Source organism: Glycine soja, chromosome 8, assembly GCF_004193775.1.
Source record: "Glycine soja cultivar W05 chromosome 8, ASM419377v2, whole genome shotgun sequence".
Taxonomy (NCBI): Eukaryota; Viridiplantae; Streptophyta; class Magnoliopsida; order Fabales; family Fabaceae; genus Glycine; species Glycine soja.
In genome coordinates, this window is record NC_041009.1 from 42,235,346 (window position 1) to 42,257,274 (window position 21,929).

Below are 21,929 nucleotides of genomic sequence, written 5' to 3' on the forward strand. Positions count from 1 at the left end.
CTGTTGAATTCTATATTTGAGCAGTGTTTTGGAATCTGGTTCTGGCCCACGTTTCCAAATCAAGTTTCAAAAGTTTCAAACACAAGGCAATAAAATAATTTCATTTTCTTGGGAACTTTGCTTTGTCTTGGCTTGTAGCAGATAAGCCAAAACTTAATTTCATGAGGGATTAATAGGTTGAAATTAAGGGTATTTGATCTTAATCCCCATATGCTGCTAGTTTGGCGGTTTCTTGAGATCCAACCTTTTAGGTCATAATTAAACAAATCACAAAAAAAATGGTTTTCTTTCTGATAAAAATCACAAAAATATTCATGACTTAGATTTTGTTTCTTGGTATAGTACTTTGTTCTCTTTTTAAGAGTTTGTCCTTTGCTTCTTCTTCTGTAATATATGAGCCAAACCAATAAACCAAACCAAGCAAAACACACACTTCTATAAACGTCACCACAAAAGACGGCTGAACCTTCGGAGGCAGATCCCTTCTCAGGAAGCATATAATGGCTTCTTCACATTGAGTGAACTTCACTCACACCTTTGTTTTTCAACTCTTCTCAAACACCACCTCACAGTACACTTCTTTTAGGGTTAATAATTACTTCAAACCCGTACATTAACCACCTTCAGCCTCTTAGCTTGTTTCTTTTCACTGGTTTTGGTTATAAATCTTGAGGAGACACAACAAGGGTCTCTCTCTCTTTTTCTATTTCTTTCATTGAACATATATAAGATTAGGCTTTGCTTCTAGAATAATTATTAAACAGTTTAAGACATGGAAGAGAGAAATGATAATGGTGAGAAACTAGATGAGGTTATGCTACCCGGTTTCAGGTTTCATCCAACTGATGAGGAGCTTGTTGGATTTTACCTTAAGAGAAAGATTCAGCAGAGGCCTCTCTCTATTGAGCTCATCAAGCAGCTTGATATCTACAAGTATGATCCTTGGGATCTTCCAAGTAAGAAACACACAAGCTTGCTTGATTTATGTATAAACTGTTAAGTTTAATAGCTATACAGTGACCGCAGGATAAAATAGTTTATCAGTTAAACAGAAATAACTATTTGTGTCTTTTAAGAAAATTATTGTAAAATTAATAAATTTATCATATATAGTGATTTGTAATTAGATAATAACGTAAAATGACTTTATACTCCTGCATAATTGTAAGTTTGTAACCTATTTTTCTTATAAACTATAGTACCTTTTTGGTACCAAGTATCTTAAGAAATTAGTCATTTTTTTCTATGCTTGTGATGTGTAGAAATGGCCACCACTGGGGAGAAAGAGTGGTATTTCTACTGCCCCAGAGACAGAAAGTACAGGAACAGTGCAAGGCCAAATAGGGTAACAGGAGCTGGGTTCTGGAAAGCTACAGGGACTGATCGCCCTATCTATTCCTCGGAGGGTTCTAAGTGCATTGGTTTGAAGAAATCTCTAGTGTTCTACAAAGGAAGAGCTGCCAAAGGGATCAAAACTGATTGGATGATGCATGAGTTTAGACTACCATCTCTCACTCACCCACCCTCATCCCTCAAGAAGTTCATGGACAAGACTATTCCTGCTAACGTGAGTAAAACTTCTCAAAATTACAATGTTTTCCTAACCCAAGTTCCCATTTTAAAAACAACCTTTCACTTCATAACTTTTATACTCAATTTAAACTTGTCTCTGATCTCTCTTTTCCTTTGTATTAAATCATCTATGGTATTTATTATATTTTTTTTGTTGTTGTTATCTCTAACAATGTAATGTGAAAATATCTTTCTTTTTAAAAGAAAAAGAATAGTAATATGTGAAATTTTAATGTCTTCCAACACTTCATTAATATTTAAGAATTATTATTTTTCTTAATCTCTCCTTATGACAGCATATTATCTATTATACTTATATCTTTTTGTTTTTAATTTTCTCTTTAGTTGTTATCTAGAATTTAGTGTTCACAAATCATTATCCTTAATTAGAAAAAATATTTATCTCATATAACCTTTCTCTTCACAATTTTGATAAAATGTCAAATCAATTGATATGCGGAGGGAAGAAATTAGAGAGTAAAAAAAGAAATCTTCACAAATGATTTGTTAGACCTTAACTGTATTTAATACCTAATAAAATAAAATAATAAAGATATAAGTGTATATATAATATGTGTCATGATATTATAAGAATAAATAATTAAATAAATGATAGGTGTGAATAGAATGTATAGAAAAGAAAAGTGTTCACTCATATTCTGAAACCTAGAACTCTTTTCTATTAAGTTTATAAAAGTGTGATATGATACGAAATTAGGATTATTTTTTGAAAGTATTTATAGCTACAAGAATGTGATTACTTCATATCAATGTTTTTATACATATCATTATTTCAGATTGCAAGTATCTTTCTTTGACTTATTAATTAATATTATCTTGTTTTTTGACCTTTAATTTGCAGGAATCCTGGGCAATCTGCAGGATCTTCAAGAAAACCAATGCTACAGCTCAAAGAGCTCTCTCACATTCTTGGGTCTCACCCTTACCTGAAACCACAACTACTAATTCTGATCATATGATAACTACTGATCATAGAGACATCAACCAATTTTGTCAAGCAAACATGCCATTCACAAAGAAAACTAGCTTAGCCAGCCAGTTTTGTACTTTCAATCACAATGACACACAACACTCATCAACTACTACTAGCACCACTCCTTGTCCTTTAGATGTTGTAGCCTCTTACAACAAACCACTTATGAATCCATTAATGCTTTACAAATCTTTAGATCGGTTACCCTTTTCAAATTATGGAGACCTTCTTACCAGTGGCTTGATATTCTCATCTCCTCTTGAAACTTCAACAACAACCAATGCTAAATCTTCAATGGATGCTTCTTCCTTGCTTTTGAGCACATCATCTTCTGTTCTTGGAGAATTTAGTAAGAACTCTGAGGGTATAATAACCACAAACTTTGGTGTGTTACAAGAGCATGGTAATGACTACCAAATACCATTACTACGTGACAACATGCAAGGGACATTTGGTAACCACGATGATAACAATGTGTTGGTAAAGATTCCTAATGTGAATGTGGTGCCTCGTGTTGGTGACCAACAATTGGAGACAGTGCGATCCATTGGGTTTCCATTCAATATTGGCGATGCATGGAAGCCAAATATGCTTTGGGATGCTTCATCTTTGTCCTTGTAATGCACCCTCTAGTTAATCTACAACCAAGAGTTATACTTGGTCCAATTTACATAAATTAGAAGCCATTGTTTTTGTAGCTTCTAACAAACAAGGACATTAGCTAGCTATAGTGTAGGACTTGGATTTCTGTTCAATTTTCATATGTATGTAGTTCTTTTTGTTAGGACTCTGAACCTTTTCAATTTGTAACTTGAGATAAGATGTGAACTCAAATGTTTGTAGAAAGAATTTTAGAAGTAATGTGGAAGTTTTAAAACAATACATAATTTTAGAAATGAATAAAATAATAGAATTGAAATATATAATAAATACTTAATTAAAAAATTATTAGAAATTTTGGTAAACCTTTCTGTTTGATTAAGAAAATGTTGCATTTTTAAATTGCCTTTTGTCTTCTTTTTTTTACAAGATTTTGCGTTTTGTCTTTTATTTATTTTTATTTATATATTTATATGTATTGCTTCACTACTAATCTCAATAAGTAAAATGAAACGTAATAGATTTTTAATACTATTATATGTATTTTTAATAATTTCTCTGTCTCTACCTTAATGAACTTTTTGTTAAAAGATAATGACAAATTTGCAAAATTTAAGTTGAAAAATACGTAGGTCAAACTTGTTCAATTAATCTAAAGATTAGGCTTGAAGGTAAGCCCTTGATAGGTCACACAAATGCATATCATTATCTATATGTGTCTAAATGAAAACACTACGTGCAAATATTAATAATTATTATTAAGAATTACTGACACTAACTATTTTAGGTAAGGTAAATAATTTAAAATGTGAGTTTAACAAATGCTTTTTTCTTTGACAGATACTTTATTGAAATTGGTGATAGAATAATACTAATATAAAATAAAAATATCAAACTAATATTTATTTAAAACAATGAATGATTCAATCAAAATGCATATCCAAAATTTAAAGAAGATGAGCAATATGAAAAAACATTTTAAATCAAACAATTTTTTTTAGACTATAATTAGTTTTTCTATTGAAAATAATTTTGTTTGAGTCGATCACATATGATCAGTAACACACGTACATACCCTATGATTCAAATCAAATATCTCTATTAAGCTGAAATAATTTTATGTTAGTTGATCCATGTGTTTTGGAAATTAATAATCAATCGTTTATAAACAACAATATCAATTATTGAAATCAATAATTATTTTTTAACACAACAACTTACGGATTAACAAAATATCATAGAAACTTGAGCAAGAACGACAAAAATAACTAATAGCATTACCTTTAATTATATAATCTATTCTTAAAAGATAAACTATTAAAAGTGTTACCATTCGTATTATTGTGCAAAATTAGAAAATTGCAAACTATTAAAAATACAATATTTAATATATTTCAATTTTAATCAAGATTGATAGTTAATATATATTATTTATAATTATAAATTAATAAAAAAATTAATATATTTTTACATATTAGAATTATATTTCTATATTTAAATAAACCCGTAAAATGCACGGATATTACATCAAATGATCATGTAATAATGATAAGTAAACAAAGAGATATTGCAGTTTTTTTTTGTCAAATGTTAAGATTGGCTTAGTAAGGAGACAAGTAAAACATGGTTATTCATAGTTTAGTTTGGGCATCCTCTTTCCATGCTAGTCCCCTGCAGGTTTCAGCTTTATGCCTCAGTGTATTGTATTGCTAATTATACTATGATGGAAATGAAATATACCTTTTGATTTAAAAAAAAAAAATGGGAATACCCACTACTCATAACCGCCACTTGGGAGACTCCATGCATAGAGGAACTTTGTTTTGCGGATTTGATTATATTTTCAGGGAATGATATTCCTGTAAATGCTATTATTGAAAATGTTATCCCATTAAAGATGTTTGATAAATACTTCTAATTTTTTGGAATGTCTTTAAATATTTTTTTTAAAAAAAATATATTAAATAAAAAATAAGTGAGATAATATAAGGAAATGATAAATTATTTCAAACATGAGAATATAAGATTCTTACCTATTTACATGGGAATAGAATAATAGAGGAACATGTATAACATGAATCTTCAGGAATGAATTATATGTAGGAATGTTTTTTTATTACTTTCTAATAAACATGGGAATCTATATTTTATCTTCACATTTTGGAGAAAATCCAATAAGAGTTCCTGAGACAAACATCCCAAAGCCTATATTCTATATTAGAATTACTTAGGTAGTGTTAGGTAAAAAGACAAGTTAAAGATTAATTTTGCTTATAGTTTGTGGTTGTTGTTGGTTCAAGTTTCTAGAAAATTTTGTATAAGATAAATTTTTTTATTAATTAGTATACTATTTTCATTTTTGTGAATGCATCGGAATCTTAGACCTTTGTGTCAATCTTATAATTGTGAGGGAGTACTTTTGAGACAAGTGCAATAACAATAAATAATTCAAAATAAATGGTTGATATTATAATTAAATTTAATTTTTTGCATAAATTTTATTATATCACATAAAGTGCAATGCTTGATAATTGTCGAGTAAAATTGATTTTATCTCCAAACCTCGGTTTAACTATGATTGATAAAAAAAAGTTGTTTTTGGAATTGAGTTCAAGAAATTACTCTAAAATTTACATCAAATTTATTTTCAGGTAAAATATCTAAACATAAATTACTTCACTAAATCAATTTCATTGAAAAACAGTTTTGCAAACGCCCCCATCCAAACACACCTAATCTATGACATGGTCACAAGTGGTCTCTAAATGTTGAAGGATCGCCGGGAAGAACAAACAATAAGAGAGAGAACCATTGGCACAACAACTCAGAAAATAGATTAGCTGGAAAAAGGAAGAAGCATGATCCTGATGATAATTTAGAATGTTCGTGGCCATTATTGGCAGAAACTTTGGACGAGGAAGACAGTGATGAGACCTCGTATTCAAGTTCAGATTCTGAAACATACTCATACTCTGACCACTCATGATCTCAATTATTGACATGCACCGGATATATTTGTATAATTATATAGAATAAATTTTGTGAATTATTAAATGTATAAAATGATAAATATTATTAATTTCATCATTACATAGGAGCATTTAGGCGTTTGATAGGAAATAAATTTTTTCATATCCAAGAATCATGATTACTAGAACAGTGGATTTCATAAAATCAAGATTCCTGAAAATGATTAAAATATGTTTAGTTAATAGAATTGTAATTCGAGTTTTTGATGTTGGGATGTGGTCAATGAGTTGAGTTACTCATGTAGTATCTTTGAGAGTCACAACTCAACTCTCATCAGTAGAAGCTTTTTCTGTTAGTTTCTTTAAAAACTTGCACATAAACTAATTTTAACTTTTTAAAAAAGATTTATTTCATTTTTTTTATTTTGTTTCTCCTGCAAGTGCTTATGGAAAAATTTATTAAAGAGGCCTAATATGACAAAATGCAAGTAATTGTCTCCTACTTCCTACATTCAATACCCTAGTCTTATGCTGTCATTCATAACCCCCGAAATCAATGTCACTTAGTTTTTCCTCTTGCTCTAAACATCAAATGCTCTCACAGCTTTAGCTCTTTCTTTACCTTCTCCAACCATCTTTTCAATTTCATTCTCTACTTCTGTTATGGTAGATTTTCTCTTAACAACAACCTTAGCATTTAAGTTTCTTGAACCTATTGAAAACAAAAGGATCATAACATTGTATTATAGTAGTCAAGAGGCACAAGTTTTAAAGTTTACACAAATACCTCTTCCTTTTTCTTGGAGCTCATTCTTCAAGAGTAAATGACTCGTGTATATCCATTTATGAAGCATCAATCGGTACTCAAGGATTCTCTTTTTCAGTAATCGTCTTATCATTTGATTTTATACCAGATAAACATATAAGTATCCCCTTTCTCCTCTCTAGCTTTTTGCCTCATCTCAAGTACTTGAAGTTCTTAACAAAGGTAAGACATTTTCGTGTTGCTTCTCTTAGTAAACTTAATCAAATACACTCCAATAGCACTACAAGTTGGTACCCATAATCCAAAAAAGAAAATCACCACACACACTGCCACCCATCGATCCTCACAGATTCACTGCTTTGACCAGCAACAGCAATATGATATACATGATTTATGATTTATCCATGGCCCATAATCTCATATTGCACGGCATTATTTTGAGTATCTTTTAAAAACAATCCCACTTTACCATTAGAGAAAAGTCATTCAAATAAATAAAAAATCAAGGGTGATATCATCTTTTTACACCCCAATTTTTTAAGCTACAAATCTCGTTAAAAGAAATATAGCCCTCATTCTCATCATATACACACAGAGATGCCTTACCTTAAAATCAATGGATTGACAGGTTTTCCTTCAAGAATAAATTCATTCCTTCCTTTCCAAATAGCCCAACAAATACTTCCCACCTGAGCAGATACTTGGTTGGCATTTTCTTGATATACCCTTTGAATCTCCACTAGTTTCTGCCAAAGCCAAAGTTGAAAGCTTTGAACTGTTTTGGCATCAATGCACCACTGGAAATCACTTCCAAACCAAAGGGGTCGTGTCCACGGACAAAACAGGAACGCGTGTTCGACGGTTTCAGGTTCTGTTCCACAAATGGGGCAGAGTGGACTATTTACAAGCTTCCTCCTGAAAAGATATTCAAAAGTTGGCAAAGCATTTTGGCAAATGCTCCACATTAGGACTTTAACATCTGCAGGAGCTACAATGCTGCAAATTTCTAACCATAGTCTCTGTGATACACTGTGATAACCACTATTCACTTCATGCTGCTTCATGCGTGGTGCCTCACAAATTTCCATGCCTTGTGATCCACGGCTTCTTTTGGCCAGTGACTGAAAATTTTCTTTCAAACTAGGCTTGGAAACTTCGCTGTATGATCTCTTTGGAGACCAAGGATTCGTGAACCGGACACCCTCCATGCTTGTTTTTTGCTTGTAAACATGAACCCCCATCAATTTGATGGTTCCTCTCTTGGCTCTGCATGAATGTGGAAAGGCACTTGGTCCCACATATGAAATCTCAACATGGTTCCACCCATCCTCCCCATACACACTTTGCAATTCGCCATTGTAGGATTTCAGCTGCACATCGGACAGGAATATATGATACGTGGTTAGTTTTGATTGTGCGGTGAAAAGGCAATGCAGCTTTTGAATGCCATTAATGAGCAAGTGGAATCTTGACATGGGAAAGCTTCCCTGCTTGTCCAAAACTCCAACAACAGCTAGAGCCATCCTTGGAAATTTGTTACGAAACCAGAAAGACAGCAATGGTCCTGTAGTACAATGGTCGAACCATTCCGGTATCCTTGTTCCTGGAAGGGAAAAATCTGTGCCACCACCCTCGTGTAATCTCTGTTAGCCACAATATATAGAAAAAGCATAATGAGTTTTAACAGTTAAGAACAAGTACTTAACAACTGTGTTTGTGAGAGTAATAAAAGAGTAAATTAAATTACACTGACCCCTGAGGTTTTGTGAAAATGCATAAAATGCCCTGTTTCTGCCCCTACATTAATCTACTTAATTGTTTGAAAAACATTATACTGACACCCTTTATACATTGCACTAACCTCCTTAATTATTTAAAAAACATTACATTGTATCCTCATGTAAAGGAAGTTGTTGTAAACGTTTAAAAAGCATGAGAGATTTGTGCAATTTCATGAAATCTAAGGGAGTGTTGTGTTGTGTAAGAGTAAGAAACCTTACCTGATTCAATAACATGCTTTGAGACTCATGAGACAATGATGTGCAGTTTATTGCTGAGAGATATTTTATCTTTGGAGGAACCCCTCTGATTTCTTGAAGCTCCTTGCAATTGTCCAAAACTAGATTCTTGAGAAAGCGACATTGGCTGATGCATTGGGGAAGGACTTTGAAAGCACTGCCAGTTAGCACTAAAAATTCCACATTGGGGAAGCTGGCAGGTGCCAAATCATTGTAGTTTAATCTAACATCTCTCAAAGACTCAGATGAACTCAATCTTACTTGTCCTTCACTTTTACCAAGGATCAAATTTGCATACCGTCCACATTTTATGGCTGTCAATTTCTCAAGTTTCGGTAACATCAGAATGCTTATTGGGATCTGATTAAGCATCTTGCACTTGTCCAGCACTAGATATTTAAGCCCTGTAAGTTTCCTAAAAGAAAATGGCAATTCTTCAATAGCAGTTCCACACAGATCAAGTTTTTTTACATGTTTCATTTCCTCTAATATATTTGGCAAACACTGGAGATTTGAGCATTTTTTGAAAGACAGATGTTCAAGTGATGTTAACTTGAAGCTACGGGGAAGAATCCTTAGATTGGTGCATCCAACAGCAGTGAACCATGTAATTTTGTCAAGAAGCCCGATTGAATCATGAACTTCTACTAAATTCTTGCAGTTATCAAGACACAGCTTCTTTAAATTTTGTGCTCCAGACATGTCAGGTGTTTGTTTTATGAATCTGCAACCTCTTAAAACCATTTCGCTCAAAGACTCGAACTTCTGGTTTGCCAAAATTGAAAACTTATTAGTTTTGGAAATTTCCAAATGCAGTTTATGAATATAAATATATAAGACAAACAAAAGATTTCATGAAAGATCAACTGTGCATACCATGAATTTGAGTTGTTTGCCCATTATATTGCAACTATTGGACAAGTCTAACATAACAAGTCTCCTTGAATCAAATTCAGGTGGCAAAGACGGTGAAGGATATCCCCACCATTTTAGTACTCTCAAACTATTTGGGAGATGCACAGGGCCTCTAGAAAAGTGAGCATTTTCAATAGATAGTAATTTTAGGTTTGTCATCTTCTTGAGCTCACTTCCATTCCATTGTACTTCTTTATTCTTTGGCGAGTGTAGCATGATTACTTCAATTGTATCAGTTCCCTTTTAAGCCAAAAGAATAATAACAAGAAGTTACACATTAGTTGTTGGGAATATCATGTACATATTTAGAGAAGATTCCAAGTCATAAAGCAGATTATCCAATTGTTAACAAATTTTATAAACACAAATTTAAGAAAGAAGTTAAGAACCATGCCCTCTAGAACATACTGGTCAAAACAGTTTCATCTAAGTGCAAAAAGAAAAAAATAATACAGCACATACCTTGTCATTTTCTAAAACATCAACAATATCCTCATAAAGCCATAATCTACTGCGTTTTCCAGGTTCTGATGGTGATTCCTGCTTAACAATTTCTCTACCCATGTTCTCTACCAAGTTATGCATTCTCACAAAACCGTATTTATCAATCTTTATGAGAGATTTATCGATCAACACTCGAATAACATACTCGGGAGAGAAACCACGACCTTGGAACAATAAACTTGTGACATCTTTCAAATCGGAGCCTCTAAAGAAACAAGCGATGTCAAGGAAAACTTCCTTCTCATTTCTTTTCAAACCATCATAGCCAACTTTTAGTTTTTCCTGAATATCTTCATCTGGATTTCTTTCAATGGTATCCAATGCTGCTTGCCATTCAGGCATTGTTTTACCATTTAAGTTAGAACCTATTATTTCCAAAGCCAATGGAAGGCCATTGGAATAAAGTACTGCACGCTTAGAGATATCCATGTAACTTGGACTAACCTCATTGCTTTTAAAAGCATGCCAACTAAACAACTCAAGAGCTTCTTTATCATCCAATCCTTTTGCTTCGTACCTTCTTTCAACACCATGTACACGTAACAAATGCTTATCCGTTGTCGTGACAATGATTCTGCTGCCATGACCAAACCAGGAAGGATCACCAGCAAGTGCCTTTAATTGCTCTAATCTATCAACATCATCAAGAATCAAAAGAACTTTCTTTCGTTGAAGCTTGCTTTTCAATACTGCCTTCCCCCTATTAGTACTCCCCAACTTGATACTCTTCTCCCCAACCATTTCAGAAAGTATTGTTTCCTGAAGCTCTACTAAGCCATGCTTTGATTTTTCTCTGATATCACCAAGGAAACACTGACCTTCAAATTGATCAGCAATCAAATTGTACACTGCACAAGCAATAGCGGTCTTCCCTATTCCCCCAATTCCATAAATCCCTACCATGCTTACTCCTTGATTGGATCCAACATCCAAAAGTGAGTTCACCTCTTGCACTCTAGACTCCAATCCAATTGGATAATTAGCCACATGTAAAGGGCTACGATTTATCTTTCTGGACACCTCTTCAACAATTTTCTGAATAACTTCATGTTCATACCTACCCAAATACAAAATACATATAAAGTTAAATCAAATGCATCAAATCCATGCCCAGTTTCATTCACAAATTCAAATCTCATTATATCTTTGTCATGATCCTTAGATTTGTAAAGGTCTATTTTCCTAATTTTTAGTTTCTCAATTCATACTGGAATATATCAGCTAAAGAAAAGAAAGAAAAAAACAAAACAGAATCAACATATATAAAGAATCAAATACAGCTAAGTACCCATGTTTGAGTTTGAAATGTGAACCAGACAAATTAGCTGCTTCTTGAAGAGCAAGCTTCCACTTTTGCAGCTTCTCCTTATCATTCTTAAATCTTTCTCCAAGCTTGTCCAATGCTTTCCCATAAGAACCTTTCTGATGTCGCACATAAGACGGAGTCACCCCGTAAAAAACCGGCCAAACCAAGCGACCCTTCTTCATTATGCACTCAAGGATCATGACAAGCTCTTCAAGACAGTAAGTTGAGGAAGCATAGTTTTCAGAGAAAACAACAATGGCAATTCTTGACTGCTGAATTGCCTTGAAAAGAGCATGTCTAATCTCTTCCCCTCTTCTGAGCCCCTCATCATCCATGAAGGTGTGGATTCCCTGGTCACAAAGAGACTTGTAAAGGCTTCCAGTGAAACCACTTCGAGTATCATCGCCTCTGAAACTGAGGAACACATCATAAGTCCACTCACATGTGGAAGAAGAGGAACATGATTGCTGTGTCATGATAGATGATAACTACTGAAACAACAAACCTTGATTGAACGAGTTATTGTGAAGATTATGTAAGTGTTTTGTTTGGTGCTGTAATGAGTCAAACAATAAGTGAAGATCACAAATTGATGGTAGCGTACGATATGACTCTTGTTATGTAATATCCACGAAGTTTCCTTGAACTTCAAGTGTGAACATCTATTTGACTTGTGGCATTCAGCAGCTAATATATGAATAATTTAATTAAGATAACATAAATTATTTTAGACACCTGTTCTTGAAGAATGAAGATTAAGACAGAAAAATTATTAACAATTAAGAGAACATAAATTATTTCACTTGAAAATCAATTTATTCAAGATTAATTTTGCAAACATTGATTCAAACATATTACCACTAGTTACTTTTTATTACTTCTAATCAAATTGAGGTTTTAAGACAAAATCAATTTTATATTAATATCTAACATTTATATTTTTATAAAATTAATTTTGACTAGAGTCAAAATCAATTCTCATAATTTCTATCATAAAACTAAACATACTCTTAGTAATTAGATCCTTTTCTAAAGAATGACAGTTTTAGTCCCTTTTCATGCAAGAATTGATTCCTAAATGAATGTCAATTATAGGACTCAAATGTTAATTATTGGAACCAAATTATTAGTTTAACTCATATAATGTTATAATTTAAATGTTGCTAGTTAAATTAATTTGTGGGTCCTCGTATTTTTATCAAATTTTTAATTAGGTCCACAAATTTTTTTTCTTTTAATTGGGTCCCTGAGTTTTTTTAGTAAATGACAATTTTGGTCTCTAAATGTATAAAGTGGTAACAATTTAGTCCTTGTAAAAACGAAAATTTTAATTTAATATTTGAATGTGTAAAATGTATAACAATTGCATCTAATCATTAGTTTCATGGGGCCATTTTTGTTGAATTCACTTATCTGATTTTAATTATGACAAATCATTAACAATGCAAATTGTAGGGAATATGAAATTTGTGTGATGACTAACATTTCTTCTAAGTGTTTCCGTGTTAAACGTCTATGAAAAATATTTATGAGCAAGCATTCTGATATGCACAGAACAAGCTCGGAAATGTTGTTAGAGTAAAAGTCTTAGAAGACTACATGAGGCCTATCTGCATGGTGAAGAGTAGAGCTTCCTTCTAAGATTGACCTTTGAAAAATGCAAGACACCAATGCTCATTTGAATTCTTGACAAGCATACCAAGTTGTGCAAATAATATAAAACAAGAAGTTTGAGTATCATATCCATAATGACTCGCGTAATACTCGACAAAATAGCAATGTTCACTAACTATGGCTTTTGGAAACAACAATTATAATGATTGGATTGAAGAAATGTAAATAACAAGAGTATAAATAAACAAAAAAACTATTTTTGACATTTTTACGAACACATGGAGTGCAATAAAAAGAAGTAAAATAATAGAGGATAAAAGACTTGGGATTGATTTCACTAAACCACCTCCTTATGCAAATAAAGGTCATCAATCTAGTTTAAAGTCCAATTATTATCATTAACTCACAAAAATACTCAAACATCAATTCCCCGGATGGAAAGAATCTATGTTCCTTAACTAAACTATCAATCATTTGACTAGTTTAACCAAATGACTTGCTTTAAGAGCAAGAGTTAAAAGATGACTAACAAGCTTTGCTCCATCCCTAGACATAAAATCTATTAGGTGTTCCTCTCCATTTCTAAGTTCAAAAGCATTTTCCAATGACAATTCAACCCCAAAATAAGTAAACCTAACTACATGACTACAAAAAGAAAAGAAGAAAATAGATGAAAAAGATGATGAGAAATGGTAAGGAAGCCATGGAGGGCAAGGGAGAACTTCCCAGCTGCAACCTAAAACCCTAGATAGTTCCCCAGCCAAATTTGCCTTCTATTCATATTATTGGTGCTTAAATATAGTCAAACACGTTGCACTGTCGTTTTTGTGTAATTGAGTTGTGCACTTGGCATGCACTTGCTTGCTGAGCAGGCATACAAAAGTTGCACTGGTTCAAGTGGCTGCAAGTTGAGCCTGAGGTGCGCATTAAGCCTAAGGTGTGCACTGAGCCTAACAAGTTTGACCTCTTCAGCCGTGAAAATTTCCTTTGAAAATGCTTGAATTAGATCCCAACACCAATTGTCTTTTTTCTTCATTTATTTCTACAACAAAATAAATTAAAATTAGATGAAAAATCAAACATTTAAATTATTTTAAAGCTATTCTAATTTATTCTAAACTTAATTATGAATAAGACCAAACAAGCTTAAATGTATGAAAATATTAACATAATTTCCCACAAAATGGTCATTAAAATAATGTTCCTAAGACAATTATCAACCAACAATGCCTAACACTGAAAATAAAAGTATAGGCTAAAAGAGCTTCCAACATCAGAATGATTAAGTAAATGACTATAAGAAGTGAACTTCAAAAAGAAGATCGGAAGGATCCATCTATGCACCTCAAGGAAACATCTTGTCTTCCATATGCACTGAAGGAAGTTAACTCTGTTGGAATTTTCTATTCCAATCATTAATGTGGGCTAACATTATAAGATAATTATATTAGTTATTTATCCTTAGTGGGTTTTATTTTATGTGATCAAATTAAGTAAGCCCATTAGACAACTAAATCAGAGGATATAGACTTAAATGAACAGATGTCAGTGTTGGCCCATTAAAGAATAATGGGAACCCTATTAGGTTAATTACGTTATAAGAAGACTATGGTCCCCAATATAACGAACCATCATATATTATAAATAGTTACGAAGGTCATATTAGGGAATAAAGAGGTTCTGGTGGAGGAAGAACCATGAAGCCACCGGTTACGTTGTTAGCCGGTTATTCGTTCCGTAACAGATCCTAAGAAGAGTACATAGATCAGAAATTACCTACGAATTCAGATTCCACTGCGTTTGTTTGATCAATCATTATGGATTCAGGTATTCCTAAAACTGTTCTTGATAATCTAACGTAAGGTGTTCCTGGTGGTTATATTGGTATTTTATAAGGATCCCCTAAAATTTCAACAAACTCAACAAAGGACAAAGGTTGAAAACATCTCATACTCCATTTATGCAGCCACACATCTTGAAGGTTCATCAAAAGATGAATGTTTAAAGCATTATAAGAAGCAACAAGTTGAATGTTAAGACATGTCCTTAAGATCTTATGTGCAACATAAGAATGAAGACTGAAGAGACCTTATGCAGTCTGAACCGAGGACAGATCACTAACACACCAACCATTGTACCGGCACTTGAAAATCAATGAAGCATACTTCTTCAAATGCTTTGTGTTATGAAAATATGTTAAGTATGATGAAGTTATATATTTTCTTTCAGAAGCCATATCATTTTATCCTCATGAGAAGGATCACTCAAGGAGCATTTGCTATAGGCTTAGATCATGATACATGAAAGAAGTTAATAACAAAAGATTATAAAAGCTTTTTGTTTCATATGTTGGAAGGAAACATTACCTTTAGAAATGAGTACAATAAAGATAACTATGTTGAGAACTTATGATTGAATTAGCCATTTTAGACAACTCAAAGGCAACCTTTGATTCTGAAATTTGTTTAGACAAAGTATAACATGGGTATCTTATTATATATCATTAAATATATTTAACATCATGTATGTTATTAAATGTTTCATTAAATGATATTAAAAAATTTCTATTTAATTAAATTTTATTAAAAATATATTAATTACAGTATTTATTAAATATAATATATAATTAATATTTGATGGTATAATATAATTAATGTCCAACAAAAATAAATATTACTTTATCAAATATGATTAAAAAATTAAATTAATTATATATTATACTTACCAGGAACACACAATATATTTAAGCTAATATTAAATTGAACTTTTTTAACAAAAGATATAAGACGAAACTAAATAAAATTAAAAACATATTAGATTAAAAGTGTATTTTATTCATTCTAATATTTACAATAAATTTTCTTATAAGAGTATATGATAATATTTTTTAAGAAATTAAAATTTTTTACTGTAACATTTCTCAAACAATTAAACAAAGTTAATGTAAAAGTAGAAAAAAAAAATTATACCGGGAGAAATTTGAAGAAACCTCAATATCATCTGTAATGTAATTTATTCCAACAATCCTATTCTCATTCAAATTTTCTTCTGATACAACAGAGTTGGTTGCACAGGTAAAAAATTTTAAATTGTCTGCATAATTTAAAAATTGACCTGTGCAATGAATGTTTATTATTTTTATGATTTATTTTATGTTAATAATGATAATCTATTGTTTATATAAATATAATTTATTTTTATGTTAATATTGATAATACATAGCATAGTAAAAATTTTAATTTTATAATAATTATTTTAATTTATAATAAATAATTGAAATAATAATAATTTTCATTATTTATAAGAACAAAATTTTTTTTTACTCTATAAATATAACAAAGTTCATTTTTCGTCATTGTAAAAAATTTATCTTATGTGTTATTTTTTTATTCGAAATTAAGTTTTGACACATCGACATCCTTTTTTATTTTAATTTTAAAATAATTTGGAAAATTATATATAAAAAAAAATACAAACAACCACCACGCACCACCTTCTCTTCCCTAAACACCACCCCCACCACCATATCATCAAATCTCACAACAACACCCAATCCAATTTCAGATCAAGGAAAAAAAATCAACCAGAAATCCACAACAAATCCAAATCCAAAATTTTCTAACCCCGCACATTGCCATCCCCGACCTTGATATAGGGACGAAAAATAATATATTATAATTGTATAAGAACGAAAAGTAAATAATTTTTTTTACAGAAATGAAAAATGAATTTGGTATATTTATAAAGATAAAAAAACATATTTATAATGATGAAAATAATTATGAATTATTAAAATAAAGATAAATTATTTTTGTCATTCGGTCAAATAATCACACGGTTAAAGATGATATAATATAATAACTAATATTATTATAATATATTGTTTCAAAATGTACTATATAAACCTAAAACAACATATTTTTATATTAATATATAGTATACCAAATGCATTTTTATAATAATTATACTGATATTATGTATTACAATATAATTTGCATTCAATTTTTTGTTGGAATCCAAAAAGTAGTATATATAATAATTAGTATTAATATCTACTTATTGTAATAAATCATTTTGACCTTATATTTATATTAAAACTCCAGCAACATCTGTATGTCGTCTTGACTTGACTCTGGAACATTCTTCTATTAGATTCATCCTTCAATTTCTTTTTTTTTTAAGATAATTATTCAAAACTAAAAACATAAATGATAAACAAAAAAGTAGCAGCATCTTACTGATACTTGATGGATGAACACAGATTTTGGTATAATACACGGGCTAGACTCAGCAGCACCGTATTGTAGATAAGCAATTAGGTTGTGTCCGTACAGGCCTTAAATTAAATTATTAACGGTTCGGAATAAATAAAACAGAAAACAAAAGGATAAAATGTGAGATAAGAAAATGGGCGGGAACACTGTACTGGTGACTAACCAGATTTTATTAGATTAATTAATAATAATAATAATAATAATAATAATAATAATAATAATAATAATAATGGATAATGTTATTCATCAGAAAAACAAAAAGTCAAGATGAATTCAAATTCTTCCGACTAATATTTAAAAAACAAACGAGTGAATGAACCACCCTGCGGTACCTCCGGCTTATGGTTTCAATAGGGTAAGACTTTTGATATATTTACCTCCTCTAATTAATTAGTATCCCTCCCTTTCTCATTTTTATTTTATTAATAAAATATCCTTTATAAAAATAATATAAACCTTATTTTTATCCCCCTTCATCTTGTTTAAATCCTATTACCTCATCTTTATTATGATTCTTTAAACTCTATTACTCCCCCATTTTTATAATTCTTTAATCTTGTTTTTTCATCTCATCTTCGTTACTCTTTAAGTTCTTTGCATTTATTTTCTCCTTTCTCTCTCTTTGCATCTATTTAAGTTCTTTGCATCTATTTTCTCCTTTCTCTCTCTTTTTCTCTATCAAAAATACCACCACAAAGGGTTGCTTGATTCCCCTTCCTTTTTTTTATGTTATGGACTCTCCTTCCTGCTCCGTGGGTTTTGAGATCGCATCATAGAAATCAATTTAGGCCAAATGCTAGGAATAAAATTCATGATAGAATTAACAACTTAGTCCCAGAAGACCAGACGAAAAAAACAAATAAAAAAAAAATCAATGTCGTGTGACGGTGGTTTGGAGAGGAATAGTCATGCATATTGGAATGAATAATATGATACGCAAATTCATCCTTTCTTTTACCAGATGCAGCCCTCTAATTTGGGTAGTTTGGGCTCACCACTATTGAAATTAATTTGTTGAGTTTAAGTTTAGAGAGTGCGATGGTAGAGAAAGAGAGAGGTGGAGGAAAAGAGGAGTAATGGAAACGAGATAAAGAAATTTAATAATAAAAAAATGCAAGGAGGTATATTTTATTGAGGTATGTCGTTTGTCATAGGTTAAACCAGTGAAATCTGTTTCTGAATCATGGTCGGCGTCTGTAAATATCCACACTTAAGCCTTCAAGCTGACTGGTTTAACCAACAAAATCATTCACGGTGTATGCTATTTGAAAAGCAAAAAAAAAAAAAAAACGTGCAGATGTAGTGCGTGTTCTGAATATAATGTGTTTGTAAAATTAAGCATGAATTTGTAATCATGTGGTTTTTGTTTGAATAATAAAATAAAAACATTAGAAAATTGATTTTAATCGTTAGATTTGTGTTTGAATAATAATTATAAAAAAAAAAAAGATGGCCATCCAAACATATATATGAAACAAAAACCATTGACATAAATGAAATAAATAAGATGACTAAATGTAATTTTGATGCAAAAGCTACTTCTATTAGCTTCAATGAGACTCAAATTTAAACCTTAGACATCATGATTCCTACACAATGTCAAACATCAAGGTCAATGGAAAAATCATATTTAACTCATCCTAGAATGGAGTTGATGCATCCCGCATATGAATTTATACACACCCACATTCTGTTAGAGTAAAATGCAAATAAAACTCTTGTAATATTATGCAATGCCATTTCATTCATTCCCACATTCAAATTACTCTTTCTGTAGTGCGAGTGTGCAACAAAATCTTCTTACCCATATAAGTTCAAACTAGCCATGCATCTGTAAAAGATATTAGTTCTTGCTTTCCAAAAAACCATCAGTATTAGAGAACATGTTATTTCAAGCTACAAAAACCAATGGATATTCAGTAAAATTACAGTGACAAAGCAGAGTTATTCTAGCTGCAACAGGTTTTGGAGCAAAGCACTAATATGCAGAGAGAAAATTAATAATCCAGCAAGAGAAAATGGTGACATACAAAACTGTATCGTAATGGAGTTGTCAACAAAGTTAACAGTTGCACTAGAATGAGTTTAAAAAAGCCAAATAAGCACAAAATTAACACAGAAACAGCTCTAACAAATTTCATGCATTACTATAATCATTACTCACCCAAACCTAAAATCCCTCCAAAAAGATCTTTATCACTTTTCTCAAAACTCAGCCCTTCAAAGCTTGCTTTTCCTTTGTCTTTTGGATCTTCAATACCTTTTTCACAATCTTTTGCTCTTCAACCAAGAAAGCTCGAATGATTCTACAGAACCAGAGACAAAAGTAAGCAAGGTACTCCATCAATTTGCACAAAGAAAATTAAACATACTGTAGATTAAGAAGATTGAGAAAAACAAACCTCTCTCTAACAGCACTGCCAGACAACACACCACCATATGCACGGTTCACAGTCCTTCGGTTTCTGGGTAACCTTGATCTCTTATATTCTGTTGGCCTTAAATGTGGAATCTGCAATTGCCATGCATTAATAACCATTATGTTATACCGTGTATCATTCATACATAATCCTTTACCAATCATGGAAAGAAAAATCTAGTTGTAGGAACCTTGAACATCATAATCTTAACTTTTAAGACAAATGTTAAGTTTGAACGTTAATTTAAGTGGAAAACCAAGTCAATAAAAAACAGTCCACGGCCACAATTTCAACGTTAAGGCTTTTGGGAACTCCACGACCCCAATTGCAGTTCCATTGACCACATTTGTTACAATTTTTTGCAATATTACAACCACACAATTTAAAAACCACGACTAACACCATTCACTATAAAGGCGCTAACTTTTTGGCAACTTTTACCTTAAGACTTGAAAATAACCCTTGAGTCTTATGTGTGCATTTTACCTTTAACTACCAGATACCACCAAAACATCTATTAAATTACATGACACATCATAAATTCTCTCTAACTCAGCAAATCATCCTGATCTAACCAATCAAAAAGTTCATCCACACACTAAACAATTTCAAAATTCCAATTACATAAAAAAAAAAAAGAAGCACAAGCAAGAACCAATCTTTCCAAAATACATTTACTTTTTACAGACTTTTCCAAATTCACTCAAATATTATGCACATCACATACAAAAGCAGCATTATAAAGATCTTTTTTCAAAATTGCATACATACCCCTTGAATCCTCTTTCCAGTGACAGGGCACTTGGGTCCGCTGGCCCTCTTCTTCGTGGTCTGATAAACAAGCTTGCCACCTGCATTCAACAATCAGCAACCGCACATTAAAATATATTTTTGGAGCCCTCGCGGCGGCGCAAAACGACAACGCGCCGTGAGTGAGAATAAACGACGATGTGAGGCGAGCGAAGAGAGTTTATTTACCGGGAGTCTTGACGACTCTGTGCTGGTTGGATTTGGTGGCATAGCTGTGGCGCTTGCGGTAGGTGAGACGCTGCACCATCTTCTCCGATCAGCTTCTTCCAAACCCTAGGGTTTCTCTCTTCCACGGCAAACAGAAAAAAAAAAGTTTCTGTGGACGCGCTGAGGTACATATAATGAGAGTGTTTCTGCAGCGCCCTAAATCTAAGGGCGATGAGAACATCATCGTCATCTCGTGGATGAGTATCGGACGGTCATGAATATCACACGTAGCACTTCAGAAACCATTTTAAATATTTGAGTGATACTATTAATGTATTTAAGTTCTTATAATTTATTTTATGGCCGTGAGAGGGAAAAAAAGTAATTATATGAGTAAAAGGTTACTAATTTCATTTGAAATATCATCTTCTCTCCTGAATTTTTTTATAAAATAATGATAAAAAATAGTTTATAAATGACAAAAATAAAAATTTAAAAGTAATAAATAAGATAAATATTCATTTTAGTTTCTCAAAATATGAGGGTATAACAAATTAGTATGAAAATTTTAAATTTAAATATCAAATAAGTAAAAAGTGTGACAAATTATGATATTGGGTTACAGATTTGTGAATCATCTCATTAAGCCAATAAATTTAATGAGTTTTATCCAAAGACTATTCCTTTAGTCCGCCTAAATTTAATGTGTAATTATTTTAATTTATTATGTTAAGATTTTGATATTTAATTTAATTTGTTAACATTGATTTGTTATGTTTAAAATGTTAATATATTTTAATGTGATAAATTTTAGCTTCATAAATGAGGTCAATTTTTCCTTTTTCTAATTTTATACTTTTTTGAATTACTCTTTGAACACGTAAATTAAAATTATCCAACGTATCTAAAACGTGAATTTTGTAAGTTGAACCTTAAATGATTGGTTCCTGTATCCACGCCTAGTAACAATGAATTGAAAATATAATTTATCAAAAAAAATTATACATGATTAATTATCTT

General features: G+C 31.5%; 3 protein-coding genes across 3 annotated transcripts; 1 reads left to right on the forward strand and 2 right to left on the reverse strand.

Annotated features, from left to right (window-relative positions):
* Window positions 1-432: 432 nt before the first annotated feature.
* On the forward strand, window positions 433-3,415 carry LOC114423289 (protein FEZ-like). Its single transcript, XM_028389991.1, has 3 exons — window positions 433-956; window positions 1,263-1,567; window positions 2,435-3,415. Exons 1-3 carry the CDS (start codon window positions 773-775, stop codon window positions 3,185-3,187), a joined length of 1,242 nt encoding a protein of 413 aa, XP_028245792.1. The 5' UTR covers window positions 433-772; the 3' UTR covers window positions 3,188-3,415.
* Window positions 3,416-6,850: 3,435 nt separating this feature from the next.
* On the reverse strand, window positions 6,851-12,269 carry LOC114423288 (TMV resistance protein N-like). Its single transcript, XM_028389990.1, has 5 exons — window positions 11,627-12,269; window positions 10,297-11,395; window positions 9,796-10,074; window positions 8,902-9,684; window positions 6,851-8,544 (listed from the first exon to the last, which is right to left on the reverse strand). Exons 1-5 carry the CDS (start codon window positions 12,118-12,120, stop codon window positions 7,504-7,506), a joined length of 3,696 nt encoding a protein of 1,231 aa, XP_028245791.1. The 5' UTR covers window positions 12,121-12,269; the 3' UTR covers window positions 6,851-7,503.
* A 7,207-nt stretch (window positions 12,270-19,476) lies between these two features.
* Window positions 19,477-21,100, reverse strand: LOC114423290 (60S ribosomal protein L34). Its single transcript, XM_028389992.1, has 4 exons — window positions 20,931-21,100; window positions 20,724-20,803; window positions 19,935-20,044; window positions 19,477-19,838 (listed from the first exon to the last, which is right to left on the reverse strand). The coding sequence occupies exons 1-4, from the start codon at window positions 21,007-21,009 to the stop codon at window positions 19,745-19,747; spliced, it is 363 nt and encodes a 120-aa protein (XP_028245793.1). The 5' UTR covers window positions 21,010-21,100; the 3' UTR covers window positions 19,477-19,744.
* Between the last annotated feature and the right edge of the window lie 829 nt (window positions 21,101-21,929).

Bases quoted from the DNA above. Each gene is read 5' to 3' on its own strand.
- LOC114423289 (XM_028389991.1), top strand. From the start codon at position 773: ATGGAAGAGAGAAATGATAATGGTGAGAAACTAGATGAGGTTATGCTA. The intron at 957-1,262 runs GTAAGAAACACA...TGTGATGTGTAG, and splicing joins TGATCCTTGGGATCTTCCAA to AAATGGCCACCACTGGGGAG. The intron at 1,568-2,434 runs GTGAGTAAAACT...TTTAATTTGCAG, and splicing joins ACAAGACTATTCCTGCTAAC to GAATCCTGGGCAATCTGCAG.
- LOC114423288 (XM_028389990.1), bottom strand. From the start codon at position 12,120: ATGACACAGCAATCATGTTCCTCTTCTTCCACATGTGAGTGGACTTAT. The intron at 10,075-10,296 runs GTATGTGCTGTA...TTGGCTTAAAAG, and splicing joins ATGTTTTAGAAAATGACAAG to GGAACTGATACAATTGAAGT. The intron at 9,685-9,795 runs GTATGCACAGTT...TTGGCAAACCAG, and splicing joins GCAAACAACTCAAATTCATG to AAGTTCGAGTCTTTGAGCGA.
- LOC114423290 (XM_028389992.1), bottom strand. From the start codon at position 21,009: ATGGTGCAGCGTCTCACCTACCGCAAGCGCCACAGCTATGCCACCAAA. The intron at 20,045-20,723 runs GTATGTATGCAA...TGGCAATTGCAG, and splicing joins CTGGAAAGAGGATTCAAGGG to ATTCCACATTTAAGGCCAAC. The intron at 19,839-19,934 runs GTTTGTTTTTCT...CTGGTTCTGTAG, and splicing joins GGCAGTGCTGTTAGAGAGAG to AATCATTCGAGCTTTCTTGG.